The 20,666-nt window shown below is 43.0% G+C and overlaps 1 protein-coding gene across 3 annotated transcripts in view; it reads right to left on the bottom strand.

Annotated features, from left to right (window-relative positions):
- epha3 (eph receptor A3) overlaps positions 1 to 20,666 on the bottom strand; it is a 234,218-nt gene that overhangs the window by 15,266 nt on the left and 198,286 nt on the right. For 2 of the 3 annotated variants that reach the window (XM_069888746.1, XM_069888747.1), the window contains exons 14-15: positions 14,244 to 14,393; positions 8,996 to 9,189 (exon numbers count right to left, since the gene is read on the bottom strand). In XM_069888746.1, the coding sequence (XP_069744847.1) occupies positions 8,996 to 9,189; positions 14,244 to 14,393 (344 nt within the window). Of the gene's footprint in view, positions 1 to 8,479; positions 8,778 to 8,995; positions 9,190 to 14,243; positions 14,394 to 20,666 lie in introns of those variants that run through there. The other variant, XM_069888748.1, reaches the window with a different exon arrangement.

Below are 20,666 nucleotides of genomic sequence, written 5' to 3'. Positions count from 1 at the left end.
AATAACTGCATCAGCTTCAAAAATAAAATGACAATCTCTTCATCAAATGCTGTTTAAACATCTGTATAAATAACGTGCAGGAATACTCAAATTAATTTTGTTAGTTCTTCAAGCAAAACAACACTTTACAAATTCCTGCTGTGCCTGCCTGCTCAAATGAAAATGTTCAAGGTGTTCAAGTTATTTTTAGCTGTAGACCCTAGCCATTTCTCAACAACATATGTTAAGCTATGTTTTCCTCTCTCACCTTTCTTAAGTAGTAGGATGAAAAGCACAATTTTCCATTCTAAAATAAAATTTCCTGCAAAATTGTCAATGCTGTAAAAACCCCTGATATCTGGCACCCCTGGGGAATGGTAGATCCAGATCAGTTAATGTGCCGGTTGCTTGAGTTTGCGTGTTGTGTGATTGGTGCGGGATTGGTGAACTAATGGTGAGGCGCGCCAATTTTAAACTTTTTTTTAATCTATTTATTTTCCCCAATTGTTTTTGCTTGAGGCTGCCAATGGCTTGAATTCCGGATAACGGGAATTTTATTGCAAATCAATTGTAATTATAATTTATAATTATTCCAAAAATTTTTGATGAAAACCACCTGGCCCTGGGTATTTGCCAGTCTACATGACCATTATGATCTTCATTGCTTTATGTGCTTTATATTACTTTTAACAAATAATTGACCCTGATTCAATACACAGAATCATATCACCTCTCTCTCCCCGGTAATTGCTACATACCTGCTATTCTATTTTCTTTTAAACTATCACCATTATCTTCATTATGGTACTCATTTTGTTCATCTTTATTACAAAATAACATTGCTTTAAATTCAGTATCACTTGCAAGCCTCTCGTCATGTTTCCTCTTTGTCATTTTTAACAGTTTTGCTGTGCTTTTCTGTCCTTTGGCCTCAAAAAAAAGTTTAATGAAATACAGGATCAGCTTATCTACTTTCGAAAAAGCCACAGAAATCAAGGAGGTCAGGGGCAACACCAAACCAACAGGACAAAAAAATCATAAAGCCAAGAATTAGAATGGATTGTGGTGGTGCTGGTCTGGAAGGTCAGATCGCATGGGATCCAAGGTGAAGTGGAGAATTAGTTTGATGGTGGGAGTTAGAGGGTAGTGGTGGAAGGTTGTTATTCCAATTGGAGGTCCGTGAACGGTGGTATGCCATTAAGGTCTGAGCTGGGCCCATGGTTATGTGGCATTAACAACTTAGGTGACAACGTAATTAGCAAGGTTGGTACATTTTGTAGATGGTACCATAATTAGTAGACAACTAATTAGCTTGTTTTGAAAATTATCTTGTTTGTCAAGTCCTCTGGGAAAGGAGATCTGCTTTCTTTAAATCAATGGTTCTCAACCTTTTTCTTTCCACTCAAAGACCACTTTAAATAATCCTTCTGTCATCGGTGCTCTGTGATTAGTAAGGGATTGCTTAAGGTGGACTGAGAGTGAGAAGGAAAGGTTGAGAATCACTGCTCTAGACCCAATTGTCACTGAAATATTTTGCTTGAGAAAAATTGTCATTGGCCATTTCCTTTGGAGTTATGAAACAATGCACATAATGAGTCAATGAGGTACAATTAAAACAGTGATTTTCAAACCTTTTTCTTTCCACCACCTTTAGCAATCCCTTACTAATCACAGAGCACTGATGGCATAGGTAATACTTAAAGTGGTATGTGAGTGGCAAGACAAAGGTTGAGCCAACTGGTTAAATTCTCTGATGATACTCAGTTTAGATCAATAGCTAAGTGATTGTCTCTCAACTGCCTTTAGCCGCAGGTCTTCACTAGGGGACAGCAGTGCTTCAAAGCAGGTAGCTCTGCCCTGATTTCACCAGGATACTAGACTCTGGCTCTAGTCATGTGAACAAACAGCAATAATCTGATTTCTTCTTCGATTCTGCCTGCTTTAAACATTCCTGATTTGAAATGACTTCAGAAGTGGTGGCTCTACCTTCGACTGGCCTCATCCTAAACTCTGAAATCCCTTCATGAGATCTTTACCTCTTGTGCACCTCCTTTAGAGCATTCCAAAATAAAAAAAAATCTCTTTTACCCCAATTTACATCAAACTTTTTGTTTGATCATATTCCTGTGAAGATCCTTGGGGACATTTTTATGACATCAAATGTGCTGAATCAACATACGCAATTCACCAATATGCTGGAGAAACTCAGCAGGGTTACACCTCATCTCAGGGCAACCAACATTTTGGGCCTGGCCCCTATGTTAGGCTGTGTAACTGTTTAGATAAACACATGTTCTTGCCATATCATTACAATTTCAGGCACTGGCTGTGGTGATACACCTCGAGCCTACTGCAGGGGACAACCTGTCTACCTGGAGGACAAGGCAACACCAGGCCTGCTGTCAAGCAGCCAACCTAAATGGACCAAGCCCCACCTGGTCAGCTGCCAATCACACTCTGGGATATAAGCTGCATCCGGCCCCTCAAGGTCAGTCTCAGAGCCAGCACAGCTACGCTCACAGCCAGCTCTGTGGAAGTTTGTGTGGAATAAAGCCTGTTGAACAGTCTTTATGTTTTGTGTCTGCTTTTCTGCTGGATAGCGCATCACACTGGCACTGTAAAGTAATGGTTTTAATCAGGAGATAGAGAGTGAGAGAGCAAGATTTAACTGAACTTTTGGCAATGTGGAGCAGCAACATCAATAACAAAAGGAAAATCCTGGTCTGAGTAAATCTTTTGATTTCTCCATCCAATATAAGCATGGGGCCTCCCTCAAGCAAAGGGAAAAATCAGGATCACTTTACAATTCAGTGTTCTATACTGAAAAGAAATGGTTATTACCCTGGTCCAATTCAGATGTGCTTACCTTTGCTAAGACACACTTAAGCCTGAGAATTACAATCTGCAAATGCTTCTTCCCACTGGAAATGCTTTATTATCAAAAGCTCCATAAATATTATAAAACTAAAAGAGGGAAGAGTCTTCTCGGAACTTGCTAATTGCCAATCACCATTTCTAACATCCAGTGTTGAAAATCCTTGAAACCTGAAATACGAATAAAGTTGGGAATTCAGTTTTTCTTTTAAAGAAATATACCCTTTGAAACTTGAGAATTGTGGGGCCAAAATCTAAATACAAAGTATGCAGCTACTCAAATGACAGTTATTGATTCCTGCAGTGTTTGACTGAACATGTGAATAAAATCTAAGATTGCCCACAGTAGCACCCTTGGAGAAAGTGCTTTCCCCGCCCTCTCCCCCCACCTCACTGCCCACTGTTTGCAAAGATCCTTTATTTTCCCCCTCTTGACGGAAGACATCTGGACAATTTAATAGTCTAAAGGAATTTGGATCTAACTGTGAAGACTCTAAGATGTCTCAATGTGAGGGTTAGAGATTGTGGTATTTTTCCGGAAGAGTTGCATACATCAGCATGTAACCCAGATGAATGTCTGTGGCCTGTACCATGCGATTTATTGACTGGGTTGTGCATCCTATTGATTTACACAGGAACAGACAAATTAGGTATGTTTTCTCTCTACTGTTCCTACAATCTGAGTTGCTCTCCTGCTGTTTCCAACTGAGCCATTAATGCTTTTAATAAATCGTTGGTGTTAAGTTTCTGAGGAGTGGAAAATGAACTAATTTTGGTTCACACAAATTGCAGTTGCTATCTGAACAGATCTATGTTTCACAGCCTTTGGGGTGGCATGAGAGCACTGTGGCTGCTACCTTCAGTGACCCAGGTTCAATTCTGACCTCTGTCCGGGTCAGTTTACATGCTCTCCCTGTAACTGTGTTGGGGTTCCTCCCACATTCCATCTGTTCGTAGGCCAATTGACCCCTGAAAATTGACCCTGGTGTTGCAGTGTGAGGGGGAGGATGATGGGAATGTGGGAAGAATTAAATGGGATTAATAGAGGGGTTGGTGTAAATGGGTGCTTGACTCTTGGTGTGGAATCAGTGGGCTGGAGATTCTGGTTCTGGGCAGTTTGACTCGAAACAATAAGATTTTTAAAGGAATGTGTGTTGTCTTTCCCAGGCTTATTTTTTTTCCCCCCCAAGGGTAGAGGAGTCTGAAACTAGAGGGCATAAATTGAAGGTGAGAGGGGAAACATTAAAAGGGATCCCAATGGGTACTGTTTTCACATAGATGGTGGAGTGTACGTAGAGTGAGCTGTGAGAGGAGGCCGGGACAATTGCAACATTTAAAAGGCATTTAGAGAGCGACGGGATATGAAAAGTTTAGAAGGCTATGGGCCAAATGCAGTCCAATGGGACTACCTTGGACAGGGTCAGCTGAAGGGCTATTTCTGTCCTGTAAAACCGTGATTCCATGATTCTAATTGAAAGTAACAGGCACGAACACAATGTTGGCAAGAACACTTATTGGACACCTGTTATTCCTCCTTTCTACACCCTCGCGCCTTGCCGTTCGGCGTGGGTGATCACGTGTCTCCGTCCATCATGGGTTCTGATCCTCCTAATTGTAGCTGTTGCCTCCCCTGTTTCTAACCCCGATGTTAACCCATCTCTCATTTTCATTCTCTGCTGGCCTCGGCTTCTTTCTCCCTCCAGCCTTCCCGTTGTAACTAAATCTTCTCATGCGTCTCTTCGCACAATGTGCCCAAAGAATTTTGATTGCTGTTTCCTGATTCTTTTAAGTAATTTACATTTTGTTTTTGTTCTTCATAGAACTGCTTCACTTGTTACCCTGTCCATATATGACAGGCACAGCGTCCATCTGGGGAACCTAGGCGGCGGAGGTCAATTGTTATTTCCTTGTTCGATAGGATGTTTCTCATTTCAATAAATGCTATTCTTGCTTTTGCGACTACGGCACCTAATAGCCTGAATATGTCTAAGATTGTCTGACCTCGGAAGCTAAGTAGGCTCAGGACTGGAGGGGAACACCAGGTGCTGTAGGGGAGCTGGGCAAAGCGTTCTGCTGTAACCTGTTGCTAGAGGTTTATTTTACAAAATGAGCAACATTCAAATGAATGATCATGTTTGATTAAATTTGTTCCTCTGGCACGAAACTGCATACTATTATACGTCATAACTGATGTATTACCATACAAACAGCCTGCTTCCACACTCTGGGGAACCCACTTAAAACCAACTTCATTTATGTATACTCTATAATTCTTCAATCATTTTATTTAAATTACACATATTACAAAAAAGCAATAGAGCAGCAGGCCCAATATGCAATTTGAGATTTGAACTTTAATACTTCTGTAATATATTGATGCTATTTGAACAGGGAATGGTATTTTGTGTCAAAATTAAATACTCCAATACGATTGATGGTAATACAGGAGCGACAAGGAAAATACTGGATTTGAAAGGAAAAGGAAAAAAAAGAGATAGCCTTGGTCTGCAGTGGACCCCTCCCTGTACTGCATCTGCATTCAACCGTCGACACTACACCCTGATCTAGTTTCACAGACTTTGGGGTGGCATGAGAGCACTGTGGCTGCTACCTTCAGTGACCCAGGTTCAATCCTGACCTCTGTCCGAGTCAGTTTACATGTTCTCCCTGTAACCAACCTCTGCGACCCTCCACGTGGATCCCCATCCAGGCTCCGGCCACCCTCCCGATGGAGCTCCTAATACCACGGCCGCTGACCAGAACGCCAACACCAGCCACCGACCCCATGAGCTCCCAACGCCATGGCCTCCCACTCCAACCCGGGCCCGACCACCAACTCACCAGAGCTCCCGAAGCCTCGACTGCTGACTCCCGACACAGACTCCTACTGGAGACCTGATCTCACTGCTGGATCCCACTTACTTATCCCCTTCTCTACTCCTTCCCTATCCTCCTACACCTCTCCCTACTCCACTTCCATCCCCTCTCTGTCCCCTTCTTCTGCCCAACCTCCTAACTCTCAGACCTCATCTCCTCTTCTCCCTCTGGCTACCCCATACCCTCCTTTAACCTATTCCACCCCCAACCACTCAGCTGACCTCCCCACCCCCACCTCCCTTTTGACCTCCCCTTCCCCCACCCCTCCCCCCCCAACCTCCCTAACACCCCCTGCCAAGCCCCACCAACCCCCTCCACTTCCCTTCAAACATCCCCCACCTTCCATCTCCACACTCGGGCCTTACCAACTCTCCACCTTTCCCCAACTCCCTCCACAACACCAATTCCCACTCTGACCCCTGCTTGGTTTTTGACTATCCCCTCAGACCTTCCTCTCTCTGAGATGGAGTGTTCAGTCCTCAGTAGAGGCCTCACCTTCATCCCCTTCTGCTTACACCTCAGTGAGTTCCACACTCGCCATGATGGCAAATGCTTTTTCCATCACCTCTGCCTTTGGACTCACTTCCATGAAGATGACTCTCCACTCCCTACCGAAGACCCTTTCTTCCACTTCAAGCCTTCTTTCTCCTCATGGACACCTCGTCCTGGCCAGCTGCCCTCTCTGGACCTTTTTATTTCCAACTGTTGATGAGACATCAACCTTCTCAACTTTACCACTTCCCTCTCGTACTCCAACCTCAGAATGCTCTGCCCTCCACTTTCTCTGCAACAATCTCAACCTCACCACTAAACAAGCAGACAAAGGCGGTGCGGTAGTCGTCTGGTGCATTGACCTCTACCTTGCCGAGGCCAGTCAACAGTGCTCAGACACCTCCTCCTATCAACTCCTCCAAGGGGTCCCCACCATCATACATCAAGCCACTGTTTTCAACACCATCTCCAACCTCATCACCTCTGGTCACCTCCCCTCCACAACCACCAACCTCATTCTCTCCCACTCCCCCTCACTCCCCATTTCTACATTCTACCCAAGATATACAAACCCAACCATCCGGGTTGACCCATTGTTTCTACCTCCTCCTGCCCCACTGAACTAGTTTAATCTTACCTTAACTCTATCCTTCCTCCCCTGGTCCAATCCCTCCCCACCTACATCCGCGACACCTCACATGCCCTTCATCTTCTTAATGATTTCAGATTCCCCGAACCAGACCGCTTAATCTTTGCGATGGATGTCCAATTCTTTTACACCTCTTTCCCCCATACAGAAGGTCTGGAAGCACTTTGTTTTTTCCTGGACCAAAGCCCTGATCAGTCACATTCTACCACCACCGTCCTCTGCCAGACACAACGTTTTCACTTTAAATAACTTCTCCTTCAACTCATCCCACTTCATCCAAATTAATGGAGTAGCCAGGGGTACCCACATGGGTTCCAGCTATGCCTGCCTGTTTGTGGGCTTTGTGGAGCGATCCATGCTGCAAGCCTACACAAGCAAACCCCCCCATTCTTTCTCCAGCATATCAATAACTATATCACCTGTGATCAGCTTGTCAACTTCATCCACTTCGTGGCAAACTTCCATTCGGACCTCAAACTCACCTGGTCCATCTCTGATAACAGTTTCCCCTTCCTGGATCTCTCTGTCTCCATCTTGGGAGACAAGTTTTCCACTGACATATACTACAAACCCTCTAACTCCCACAACTACCTGGACTACACTTTCTCACTCTGTCCCCTGAAAGGATTCCATCCCCTTCTCTCAATTTCTCCACCTCCACTGCCTCTGTTCCCAAAATGAGGTCTTCCAGTCCAGATCTTCTGAAATGTCTGCCTTCTTCCACAAACGTGGCTTCCCCTCCACCACTATTGAATCAGCCCTCACCCCCATCTCATCCATTTCCCACTCATCTGCCCTGGCCCCCTCTGTCCCCAGATACAAGAAGCATAGAATCCCCCTCATCCTCACCTACCACCCCACCAGCCTCTGCAACCAACACATCGTCCGCTGGAATTTCCGGAACTTACTACAGGATTCCCACGCCCAGACACATTTTTCCTTCTCCTCCCCTCTCGCCCTTTCACAGGGACCGTTCCCTCCATGATTCCCTCATGCACTCATCCCTCCCCACCCATCACACCCCCAGCACCATCCACTGTGCCCGCAAAAGGTGCAACACTTGCACCACACCTCCTCCCTCACCACGGTCCGGGACCCCAAACAGGCCTTTCAAGTGAAGCAACACTTCACCTGTGCATCTGCAGGACTGATTTACTGCATCGGGTACTCCCTTTGTGGCCTTCTCTATATTGAAGAGACTGGCCGCAGATTTGGAGATCACTCCGTTGAGCACCTCCTCTTCATCCAACCAGTAACCAACCATTTTAATTCCAAGGCACACTCCCACACTCACATGTCCATGTCTATATGTCCATGGCCTTATGTACTGTTCCACCCTGACCACCCTCAAATTGGTGGGGAACAACAACTTATTTTCCGGCTGGGCATCCTCCAGCCGGATGGCATGAACATCGACTTCTCTGTTCTCTGCTAAACCTGCTCGCCTTTTCTTTCCCCTGCCCCTTTCCCGTCCTCCCTCCCTTCCCCCTCACCCACCCAGCCACCCCTCCTTCCCCTCATTGCTCTGCCCCTCCTTCCTTTCACCACCTATTATCTCCTGCCTTTTCTACCCCTCCCCCCTCCCTGACTCTTTTTTTCAGACACCTGTCAGCATTTTATCATACCTTGATGAAGGGCCCAAAACATTGGTTATACATCTCTGCTTTTGCTACATAAAGGACCCTGTTTGACCTGCTGAGCTTCTCCAGAATTTTGAATTTTTACTTCAACCACGGTGTCTACAGATATTTCTGATTTACTCCTGGGCAGAGCTGAATGTTGATCTTATCCTCTCTCAGAATGAACCGCAGTGGAGTATGAAGATGCGCCTCTCTGCTGAATCCATTTCTTTCTGACAAACATTTTCAGTTTCCCTCATATCCCGGTCAGTATCTGATCCCTGAACCTAGGAAAACCGAAACCATGCGTATTAAAGAGAAGAATATTTTTTCTGTTGTATGAGCTAAATGAAGAATTTGGGAATGATTAGGGGTTGTCCTTGGTTTTGGAGCCAAATTTCAGAATGGGGACTTAGCAGGCGCACGATATTGCCTTCCACATTTAACGTGTACCACTGAGAACAAATTCTATCGTATTTTGAACTGAAGAAGGAATTGTTTGCACCTTGCTGCGGCATTGGCGATAATCTTCAGGCTGCTGGGATTCCGAATCAACTTGTCGAGGATGCTGACAATCTGTTCAAACTTGGGCCTGTTGTTTCTGTCCTTTTGCCAACAGTCCAGCATCAGCTGATACAGGGCAGCCGGGCAGTCCATGGGGGGTGGTAGTCGATACCCTTCGTCGACCGCTTTAATGACCTGGATGTGGATTCAATGGAAGACAACTTCAGTGATCTGCAGGAGCACAATGGAGCTCGAAGCAAGTTAAAACAACCTTGAAAACACTCTGCATTTGTCCTGGATTTCGAGACAGAGACTCTATTGGCATGAAGCAAGACCCGGGGTGAAATCCACTGCAGTGCTTCCATCCAGATGAACAAACATTTTAAAAGCTTCCAGATACAGAAGCCACCTGGTACAGACTCTGAGTGCCATATTGACTTTTTTCCAATGGTGTAATCCAGTGAGTAAAAATAAGGAGATTGATTTACATCACACATCATTGGTTTTGATGGGAATTTAAATCCAGGGAGAGGCTGCCAATTTCCTATTCCCTGCTTTATATTATTGCACCAAACAACACTCAAGGTGATGAGAAAACATTTTTTTACCCAGAGAAGTGTGAATCTGTGGAATGCTCTGCCACAGAGGGTGGTAGAGGCAGATAAGACTCTAGTGGGCAAAGGAGTTAAGGATTATGGGGATAAGGCTGGAAAGGGGTACTGATGGTAGTGATCAGCCATGATCTGTAAAATGGCGGTGCTGGCTCGACGGGCCGAAGGGCCTACTCCAGCTCCTATTGTCTATTGTCTATTGTCAACTCCACCACCTTTGCATGAACATCATCTCAAATAATCAAGGTGAGCATTGGTGCTTAATTTGCATTTGGAGTGAAACAAAATTTGGCTGCAGGCCAAGAGTGTCTGCGTCTGAAAGTGCGATCCAGTTTCGAGTATGATCTTCCAAATAACCCGATTGGCAAATGAATCAATGTTTAGAAGTCTCTGGTACTTCTCTCCATTCAGAAATGGAGCTTTCAGTTGCTCTCAGCAGAGATGGAGAGGTGAGGCACTGGACGAATAGAAATGCCTGATGTACATTTCCTAATGGAAAAGGAAATTCATCTGGTATTGAAGCCAAGTAATTAAATGCAACTGATACACACACTGAATCTTGCCAGCTCTCAGCACAAATGCACAGATGAAATTCACCTCTGGTCAGTTAAGTGTGAACCTAATGTTCCCCAAGAGATTTGGTGGTTGCAGATACAGTGGAATAAATACTGTGCAACTAGAGAATTTGAGATGACCATTGTGGACATTTGTCAGCAGAATAATGAGGAGCTATATGACACAAATAAACTTCTATAATGCAGTAAAACCCTTGGTATCCGTAATTCAAGCAACCAGCAGCTTGAAGCAATTGCCAAAAAAAAAAATTGAGGTAATCAATTTAAAAAAAAATGAGAATAAAATCTACACAAGTTTTAAATTGTAAAAGTAAATGTCCCCTGAAGTAACACGTAAATCTTTGGTGAAGATGGGAGCAAATATTCAGCCGGCGGAGAGTCTTGGTTGTGTTTTGCTTGTAGCAGCTCTTTGAGTAAAGTTGTGTGAAACAGCAATGGTGTCACCCAGGACGAAGAGCAATGGCATCGCTATTGGGGTGACTCTCTTCAAGTGGCTCCTTATCTCTGCTTAGTAAGAGTTGGCCTGGTCAGAGGTTTTATCTGTAAATTTGGTGGAGGAGGGATTAATGATCTATAATGTATTGTTTGACTTTTGGGAGGCCTCATCGAGGGGGAGGAACCTGCAGATGCAGCAACGGTTAAATGTTTATAAAGACTGTGACAGAAAATAAAGTAAAATGCTTTAAGGTTTATATATTCATGCAAGTGAAGTTTGTTCTGTGTAAGTACAGTCTAGTGTTTTTGCCTTTTAAGCTGTTTATTCTTAATGCAGATGCATTAGTGAGGCATTGTTAGAGTGAGTCTCAAGCAATTGGAAAATCCACTTATCCGGCATCTACCAAACCCCATATGTGGTGGATTCCGGGGGTTTTACTCTATTAATATTAGTTGCCATGTGAGTTATTTCCATGACCTTTTTGTCTTCATTCAAGGGGTGTAAGCTTTGCTTTAATTACCCTTCCCCAATTGCCCAGGAAAAGATGCCTTCTTGAACTGGTGCAGTTGTTGAAGTGTGGATAGACCCACAAATATGAGAATGCCAGGTTTCTGATCCAGATATGATGAAGGAATGCAAAATCTAACCAAGTCAGGATGGGGTGCGATTCAGAAGGCAACATGTTCCCAAGTGTATAAAGCGTTCACAAAATGGATAACTGCAGTTTTGATTATGAGGTTCCTGGTTGGATGAGCTTCTGGTTGACGTTAGCTGTGCTTTTAGGGGTAGAATAAAGGGTTGAACTCGAGCACACATTTTGTTCTCGCTGCTGCCATCAGGAAAGATTGCAAGATCATAAGAAAAAGGAACAGAGGTAGGCCATTTGGCCTCTCGAGTCTGCTCCACAAATCCACCCTGAGCTAAAATGTTCTCACATCTAGTTTCAAGTTTCGGCCTTTTCCCCATATCCCTTGATACCCTAACTAATTAGATCCTTATCAATCTTCCCCTTAAAATTCCCCAATGATCTGCTGTCCACAGTTTTATGTGGCAATGAATTCCACAAACCCACATCCCTGGGGCTAAAGACATTTCTCCTCATCTCTATTTTAAATGGGTACCTTCTAATTCTAAGACTGTGCCCTCTTGTCCTGGATTCACCCACCAAGGGAAGCATCTTATTCATATCTACTCTGTCCAATCCTTTCATCATTCGAAATGTTTCTATGAGACCCCCTCTCATTCTTCCATACTCCAATGAATAGAGTCCAAGAGCCATTAAGCTTTTGTCATATGTTAACCCTTGAATTCCAGGAATCATCCTGATAAATCTTCTCTGTACGCTCTGCAACATTACCCTGTCTAGGATAAAGGGGTCCAAAATGGCACACAGTATTCCAAGTGAGGTGTAAGTACCACAAGACTCACATCACCAGGTTCAAGAACAGCTGCCACCCTTCCACCATCAGACTCCTCAACCACACTCAATCAGAGACTCATTTGAGGACTCTAACTTGTGCACTTTATTGATGTTTCCTTCTCTCTATATTGCACAGTCAGTTTGTTTACATTCATGGTCTGTTTACCATTCTTTATTTGTTTATGTGCATACAGTTTTATTTGCACTACCAATTAGTGGTAATTTTGCCTCGCCTACAGTTAAAAAGAATCTCAGAGTTGCTTGTGATGTCATTATGGAGTCTGACAATAAATCTGAAATCTGAGTGGGTTGTAGATATGTAGAGGTTGCAATGGGTCAGTGGGGAGAGGGAAGGAGTTCCAAGAGTAAGCCCTCAAAAGGAGTTAAAAATAACAACCGGGGATAGGTTTTTGGCATGGGACCTACAATAAGGTCTTGGACTAGCTCAGACAGGTTCCCTTTAACCAACAAAATAGTGGGCACCTTATTTACTCTGCATGCCCACTAACTTCTGTATGACTGGCCAAGCCCACACATACAGGAACAAAAAAATTTGTATTTGAACAACAGTGCACCTACTGCGAGCGATGCAATGTGTTGGTGCATCAGGAACACAGAGGACTGGGAGAAAATCCTCATACAAACTGCCTCAAATCACGTTTATAAACATTATTCTAAGAAATAGATTTTCCAGGCCAGTCTCACGTTAAAATCTGTGAATGTAAAGATTATTTTAATGTTTTCAATCAAAGGTGGGGTTTTTTTTTGTGTTAGCAATGGATGTCATGGTGGTCTGCGATGGACTCCAGGATATATTTTTTTAATGGTTTGAACTGCAAATGATCTCCCAGTTCTGACAGAGGAATGTGGTTCTTTAATCAGAATGACATATACATGCATCACATGCTGGTGTGCACACCCAACATGCTGTGAGAGGCAAACTTCATGTACACAATTTATGATACTAGGCAGAATTCTGATGTTGATATATGCTTTGCTGTGCCCTAGCCTTAATGTATAATCACAGAGGGATATATTTTTGAAGCTGGTCTGTTGTTGTGCAACTTCGTAATGTCTTCTTATCCAATTCTCTTGTGAATTATATTAACTCAGGCACTAACCTGGTCCGAAACACACCTCCTATTTTTATTTGATAGTATAAAGCAATGGTCAAAGCTGCTAAATATTAACTTCCATGATGTTCTAATAGTGATATATTAGATCGCCACTGGGAGCTCAGACGGATATGGTTAGTGAGGTCAACAGAAACATAGGGTTTAGTCACAGGCAAAATAACTTTGTTTTCATCATGCTTGCAGTCTGTGCAAAGAGAATGAATACAGGTACTCCCCGACCTACGACCGTAATTGTGACCGAAGGATCTGCCGTACCTTGAAATGGATGTAAGTCAGAACTGTGTCCGCGTGCGTGGAGTAGCAAGTTTTTAATCAAATCTTTTATCTTGTTAGTCGGCATCCTGGGGTCCGTAGTCTGGGCGCAGCCATCTTGATTCCACATGCCCACAGGAATCAAGATGGCCACGCCCATCTTACGGACCCCGGGACACTGACTAACAAGGTAAGTGCGCACAATTTGGCTTTGACATGCCCTGTATTCCTGTTATAATTTGTCAAATACAACATAATCCATGTAAGTCTTATATTTTTTCTTTATTTTATTAAAATTTCCGTCGTAAGTCGCATAAGTCGCAAATCGGGGAGTACCTGTAGTTACTTTGACACAGCAGTTTTTGTTTTCTCCACTTCATTTTCCAGCAACCTATGATTAGTTTGCATCACTAAAGGAACCATAGGGGTGAACGTGTGAGATGATGTTGCATTAATGGACAGGAATTCCATACCTGCCCCACAACCCCCTTATTAAAGGAAGCAAAGAAGTCTTTGGGCTAGCGATAATCTTTTCTGTCACAAATTATCCACTTTTTTTAGTTGAGCAAGCATGAATCGTTCCCTGATTTATCTTTTCTCCTAGTATTTTTGTTAAATGATAGGGATGCAGCCATTTTGTTTCCAATTTCCAACTGCAGTTTTAGAAAGATGTTCAAGCCATTCTCCAGGGCAGACAGTACTCTTTACGCTCCTCCTCAATTCCTCTCAGCGACACAGAAGTGAATAGCCATGCCCATGCTTGACGTTCTAATTCTGCATGAGCCATTTTCAAAATTACAATGCAAAGAAGACACTCACATCCTGATTAGACATTTCCCAGTAAGGCCTCTCTCCATACGACATCACTTCCCATAGAACAATTCCATAACTCCATGCATCACTGGCGGAGGTGAACTTCCGGTATGCTATGGCTTCAGGCGCCGTCCATCGGATGGGGATTTTTCCACCCTAGAAAAGATAGTTTTAAAAATATTATTCATTGAGAATAAGGTGATCTTCTATCTCAGCACCACATGAGGAATTAAAATGCACTTTGTACTGATACAAGAGAGCATGATTGCAATCCAATGCTTCACAAAAGTTTGATTGTAGTAAAAGCACACAGAAATGCTGGAGGGACTCAGCCAGGCTTGCGGCATCCGTAGAGGTAAAGATATATTACTGATGCTTTAGGCCTGAGCCCTTCTCCAAGGAAAAAGCAAACAATAGGAAGGAGTCAGAATAAAAACTTAAGATTGGCCAGGGGAGGAGTCCAGACCCACAAAGGTGTTAAATGGAAATGATAAGAACAGAGGTGAGAATTGATTTTGGCTCTGTGAAAGGAGACAGAGGGAAAAGGGGAGGGAGGAAGGGAAAGAAAGAGAGAGAGAGGCCAAAGCTGGGAGAAAGGCGATAGGAGGAAGAAGGAGGGAGCTGTTTAAAGGAAACCGGAGAAGTCGTTGTTAATGCCATCCGGTTGGAAGATGAGGTGTGGCTCCTCCAATTTGCGGGTGGTCTCAGTCTGGCAGTGCAAGAGACCACGGACAGACATGTCATCTAGGATATGGGATGGGGAATTGAAATAAGTGGGCAGTAAAGATCCATGGTATCATGGCGGACAGAGCCAAGGTGCCTAACAAAGTGATCTCCCAGTGTGTACCTGGTCTCTTCAATGTACAGGAGACCACAGGAGGAACAATTTGCTGTATTTAATTTCCACCCAGCCTACTACAATATAAACAAAAGTTTGTGATCTTAATTCTTCATTATGATTAATTCCATGAGCCAATACTTCACAGTGCTCTGGCACACTTGTGAACTGAGACTCAATTATACTGGCAAACATGAGTGGGAGGAGAATGGTGTGCAGCCACAGACAATGAAGATGAGCCTGTCTTCTCACCTTGCACTTCCCTTTGATACTCTTCATCTACATGTCCATCTTGTGCATCTGCATTTTGGCTGACATGGCGATGCATTTCAAGATAAACTTTTTTTTAAAGTGCCCTCGCTTTCCAGTTTACTTCAGCTTCTCTTTCCACAGACGCCAAGTTTCCAGTGTTTGCTGCTTTTATTTCCGATGTTATCTTTCAAAATTTTCATTACAGGTGCTGATATTCATATTTTCACACCCGAGGTCCCCCCCTGACCTTTTCAAATAAAGTCAACTTATCTTAAGCCTTGTGTGATTATCTGTATCAACAGTGAGCCAAAAGGTGAAGCAAGAGGTGTTGTAAACAAAGGCTGAGATGCTTTTGCTGGTTTTAACTGGTAACTTATTTTCTTTTAAAAGTTTAATACTGTCATACTTAATACTGGCGGAAGATTTGCGATCACACCACGCAACAAAATGTTACACAAGCTGACTCAGTTCCCATTAAAAAATACCTGAATCACAAAGAGGGAATCAAGTACTGCCATTCGTCCGTGAAACCTACCATTTAAAGCAGATCGTTGGAAATTGAAGGAAAAGACTTTTGTGGTAGGTAGGAAGGAACGAGTTAGTGTCATTAAATCAGTGCAAATTCCACAGCCTGGTGCAAAAAATACCAGGTTTCAACTGCTGAGGATGGAACTACCACACAGCGCAGAAACACACAGCTGGATGTTAAACCTACTAAATCAATTTGAATATTTTATGGATCTGAAATCTATTTATTTCTCCTTTTGAAGCAGTTTACACCTTCATATTTATAGCTCCTTAAAGGCTTTCAGCACATTTTAAATTAAACCATGGTTTTACATACTAATTTGATTCAAAACAACATTCAGATCAGAATATTATGATTAGCATAGGCACTCTGTAGTTGGTAAGGGATTACTTACGGTGGTATGTGAGTGGAAAGGAAAAGGTTGAGAAACACTGCCTTAGAATGAAAGTCCAAAGAAATTATCTATTTAGTGACCCAAACACTTTTTCAAACTATTAGTTTACACATCGCTGGTCTAAAAATTCAAGGTATTCAAATACTAGGAGTAGATTCAATGCTGTGCTCTTGGAACTAGACCAATGGTTCTCAATCGTTCTCCTTCCACTCACATACCACTTAAGGTAATCCCTATGCCATCGGTGCTCTGTGATTAGTAAGGGATTGCTTAAGGTGGGATGTGAGTGGATGTCACTGCTCTAGAGCCAATTGTTACTGAAATATTTTGCTTGGGAAAAATCGTCATTGGTCCATTTCCTTTGGAGCACATAACAAGTCAACAAGGTACGATTAAAACAGAAGTTTTCAACCTTTTTCTTTCCATCCACATCCCACCTTAAGCAATCCCTTACTAATCACAGAGCACCCATGGCATAGGGAAATACTTAAAGTGGAATGTGAGCGGAAAGAAAAAGCTTGAGAACCACTGATCTAAGCTACAAACATATCCGACCCTGTTTAAACAGATCCTTGTCAAGAGGCCAGTTCCTTGTCAATATTTAAGAATAGGTTAGATTTGGCAGGGGTATGGCCTACGCTGAGGATCTGAGCAGACCTATTTTGAAAGAGCTCTCCATACAAAGTATTAAAAAGACGGCCTGAAAACTCAAAGAGCAGAATTTTATCATCAAAAATGGATAACAACCAAGGCAACCAAACACAAAAACTGAAGAAGCAACAGCTCAGCCAGGAATGTTGAGTGAAGCTCGGGAGAGGCCTTCAGGGGGGGGTCAGCCCAAGTTATAGCCAGCACCCTGAGCAAGATGGAAACTTTGAGCACTTGTTTCATAAGTGTGGAATCAGCGATAAGACACTGGAAAGACATATGGGTGTCATTGGATGATGTGGACTGGAAGATCCTGAATTTCTACATTGAAATTTAATTAATTAATGTTCAGAATTCTCTCAATAACAAAACTAAATATTTTATTTAAACAGATCCTTGTCAAGAGGCCAGTTCCTTGTCAATATTTAAGAGTAGGTTAGATTTGGCCCTTGTGGCTAAGGAGATCAGGGGGTATTTAGGAGAAGGTAGGAACCGGGTACTGATCAGCCACGATCATATTGAATGGTGGTGTAGGCTTGAAGGGCCAAATGGCCTACTCCTGCACCTATTTTTCTACGTTTCCTTTGAAACATAGAAACATAGAAGATAGGAGCAGGAGTAGGTCATTCGTCCCTTCAAGCCTGCTCCGCCATTCAACGAGATCATGGCTGATCTTAAAGTTCAGTACCCCATCCCCGCCTTCTCTCCATAACCTTTAATACCCTTATACTGAAGAAATAGATCTAATTCCCTCTTAAATATATTTAATGAACCTGCCTCCACTGCCCTCTGTGGCAATGAATTCCACAGATTCACCACCCTCTGGGTCAAGAAATTCCTCCTCATCTCGGTCCTAAATGGTTTGCCTATTATCCTCAAACCATGGCCCCGGGTTCTGGATTTTCCCATCCTTGGAAACATCCCATCTGCATCCATTCTGTCCAGTCCTGCCAGATCTCTATGAGATCCCCTCTCAATCTTCTCAACTCCAGCGAGTACAATCCCAATTTGTCTGCAGTTTTGCTCTCAATAGTTGTTTTTTTTTTAGGTAAATTTATTTCTCTAACTCTAGTCTTTCTAAATCTTAAAGAATGGGCCAAGGTATTTCAATGAAAGGAGGAGAATATAATTCTTCTAACATTTTCCCACTGATCAATATTAAGCAACTGGCCATTAGTTTTTGTGCTTTGAATAAGGCTTGTTTTTTTTTCCAGTGGAACCATTTCTGAACCTAGGAAATGTTGAATAATGTTGGTCTAAATGCTTCAGTTCTCTCACCAGCCACTTCTTTCAAGATGCAGGATAAAGATCATCAGGAGCTGGAGAGTTGACAGCCGGCAGCTCCAATAATCTGTTCGGTACCACTTCTAAGTTGCTTTGAAGTAACACTTGACATGTCAGCTAATCATCAAAATTCTTACTTCAATTATTGGATGGCATATAAAGTAGTGTGGAGGAGTTTAGCACCTGAGTATCTGCGGCCTTTTGTGCAATATCATTTTGGTGAACATGCCCAGCTTTATACAACAGTGGCGAGGTCTTTGAGAATATTATTAGTAGAATCATACTGCATAAGCTCACCTTGTCAATGCTGACCAAGTTGGCATTCTTGGTGTCTCATTTGCCTGAATTTGGCCCATTTCCTTCTAAGCTCTTCCAGTTGTATTGGGAACAGAGGGATGTAATGTCCAACGATGCTTGATGACAACAGAGGTTTCGAATGCATTTGTAATACGGACCATCATTATATCAAGTATCAGTATAAAAGTATGGAGGTAGGGTTCTTGGTCAAAACCTAGCTAGAGGAAGGATGTGAGAGCACTGGAGTGCAGAGAAGATTCATGGGATGTTTCCTGGAATCACACAGTTCAGTTATAAGGAGAGACTGGAGAAATGAGGTCTGTTTTCCTTGAAATGGAGGGTGTTAATGAAAAACATGATTAAAATATATGAAATTGAAGGGTATGCATTGACAAGATTACAACTTTTCCTTTTTTATCTGCAGTAGATCTAGATGGGATTTGAGGGAAGCCTTCACCCAGCGATTGTTAAGTACCTGGAATACCCTGCCAGAGAGAGTGGTTGAAGCGGTCTCACTGATAGCTTTAACGAATTGTCTGGATGAACGTGTAATAGGAGATGGGACTATTTAAAAAAGTGTCCGCTGGACAGTGGATAACGTGCCAAATGGCCTGTTTCAATGCTGCACAATTTCTCACACAATGGTCATACATATTCTAAGGTCCCTCGGAGCTCCAAAGCCATCTTCTCCTCCTCCTGTTCCACTTCCATTCCTCCCAAACAACTCTCCTTCTTACTTTCACTTCACTTATGTCCATGCTGCTGTTTGGAAAAGTTTGTAGTTCTTGGGGATGGCTTCCAGCCTGCAGAGCAGGCTCGAAGGGTCGAATGACCTACTCCTGTTCCTATCTTCTATGTTCTGAGCCATTACATATGTTCTTAATGGCAACTTCAACCAAGCAGTCCTGAGAGGTGAAGCAACTACAGAGATATAACCACCACAATCTGTCAATTCTTGGGCCTGGCATATCCTTCATGATATTCCTATTCTGCAGGCATCAACTCTGGTTTAATGAGGTGAGCATGTTGGGAAAACAATCAGTCATACCTCGGTGATGAGAGGCAGCCTAACAAAGTGGCAATACAGCACCACATGCAGGCTGCACAGTAGTTCTGCAGCCTCACAACTCCAATGGCCTACGTTCAATGCGAATCTCCAGTGCTATGTGTGTGGAGTTCGCATGTCTTGTCTCAGACTGCATTCTCCTGCTTCGTCTCACATTCCAAAGACCTGCAGATAGGTAAGTCAACCGCCACTGTTGAATGCCCGTAGTGCTTAGGTAACTCATAGAAACTTGTTGGGGGGGGGGGGGGAACGGACGTCAAATAAACGTATTGAAAGTAAAAAGAATTAGCGTAGGATTAGTATACTTGATAGGTGTATGATTATGACATACAAAAGACTGAACTGAACGATATCACAACAAAAGAATCAGATCAAAGTTTGGAAGTCCTACTAACTCATGTCCAACAATATAAATCATATGATTTCTGTAACAAGTTCATCAAAAGCAACTGTTCATTTCATATTTAATGTGCACGTGTCATTGAAGATTGCTATGAGTGGGGACCATTGATGTCATTTGAACAATTAGAAAATAAGTACGGAATTCCTAACAACACAATCTTCTGCTATCTTTAAATACGAGAGCATTTAAAGGATAAATTGGGCCAAACACTTTTTAAAACCAAATTGTAGTGATGTGGAGACTGATTCGAAAGGGAAATACAAATAAATCTACTTCAGCAGGGGTATGGCCTACGCTGAGGATCTGAGCAGACCTATTTTGAAAGAGCTCTCCATACAAAGTATTAAAAAGACGGCCTGAAAACTCAAAGAGCAGAATTTTATCATCAAAAATGGATAACAACCAAGGCAACCAAACACAAAAACTGAAAAAGCAACAGCTCAGCCAGGAATGTTGAGTGAAGCTCGGGAGAGGCCTTCAGGGGGGGGGGTCAGCCCAAGTTATAGCCAGCACCCTGAGCAAGATGGAAACTTTGAGCACTTGTTTCATAAGTGTGGAATCAGCGATAAGACACTGGAAAAGATCATGGAAATTAAAGAAATCGTGGAAGAGTTAACGGAATGAAGGACTCAAGAAGCAGCTGAGCTGGACAAAACAAAAAGCGGGCTAAAGGCTTTGGAAGGAAAAGAAAACACACGGGACACAGACAGAAAAGGAA

The sequence above is a fragment of the Narcine bancroftii genome, chromosome 7 (genome assembly GCF_036971445.1).
Source record: "Narcine bancroftii isolate sNarBan1 chromosome 7, sNarBan1.hap1, whole genome shotgun sequence".
In the NCBI taxonomy this organism is placed as follows: Eukaryota; Metazoa; Chordata; class Chondrichthyes; order Torpediniformes; family Narcinidae; genus Narcine; species Narcine bancroftii.
The sequence above is the reverse complement of the archived record's forward strand: the minus strand, read 5'-3'. Positions and strand labels throughout refer to the sequence as shown.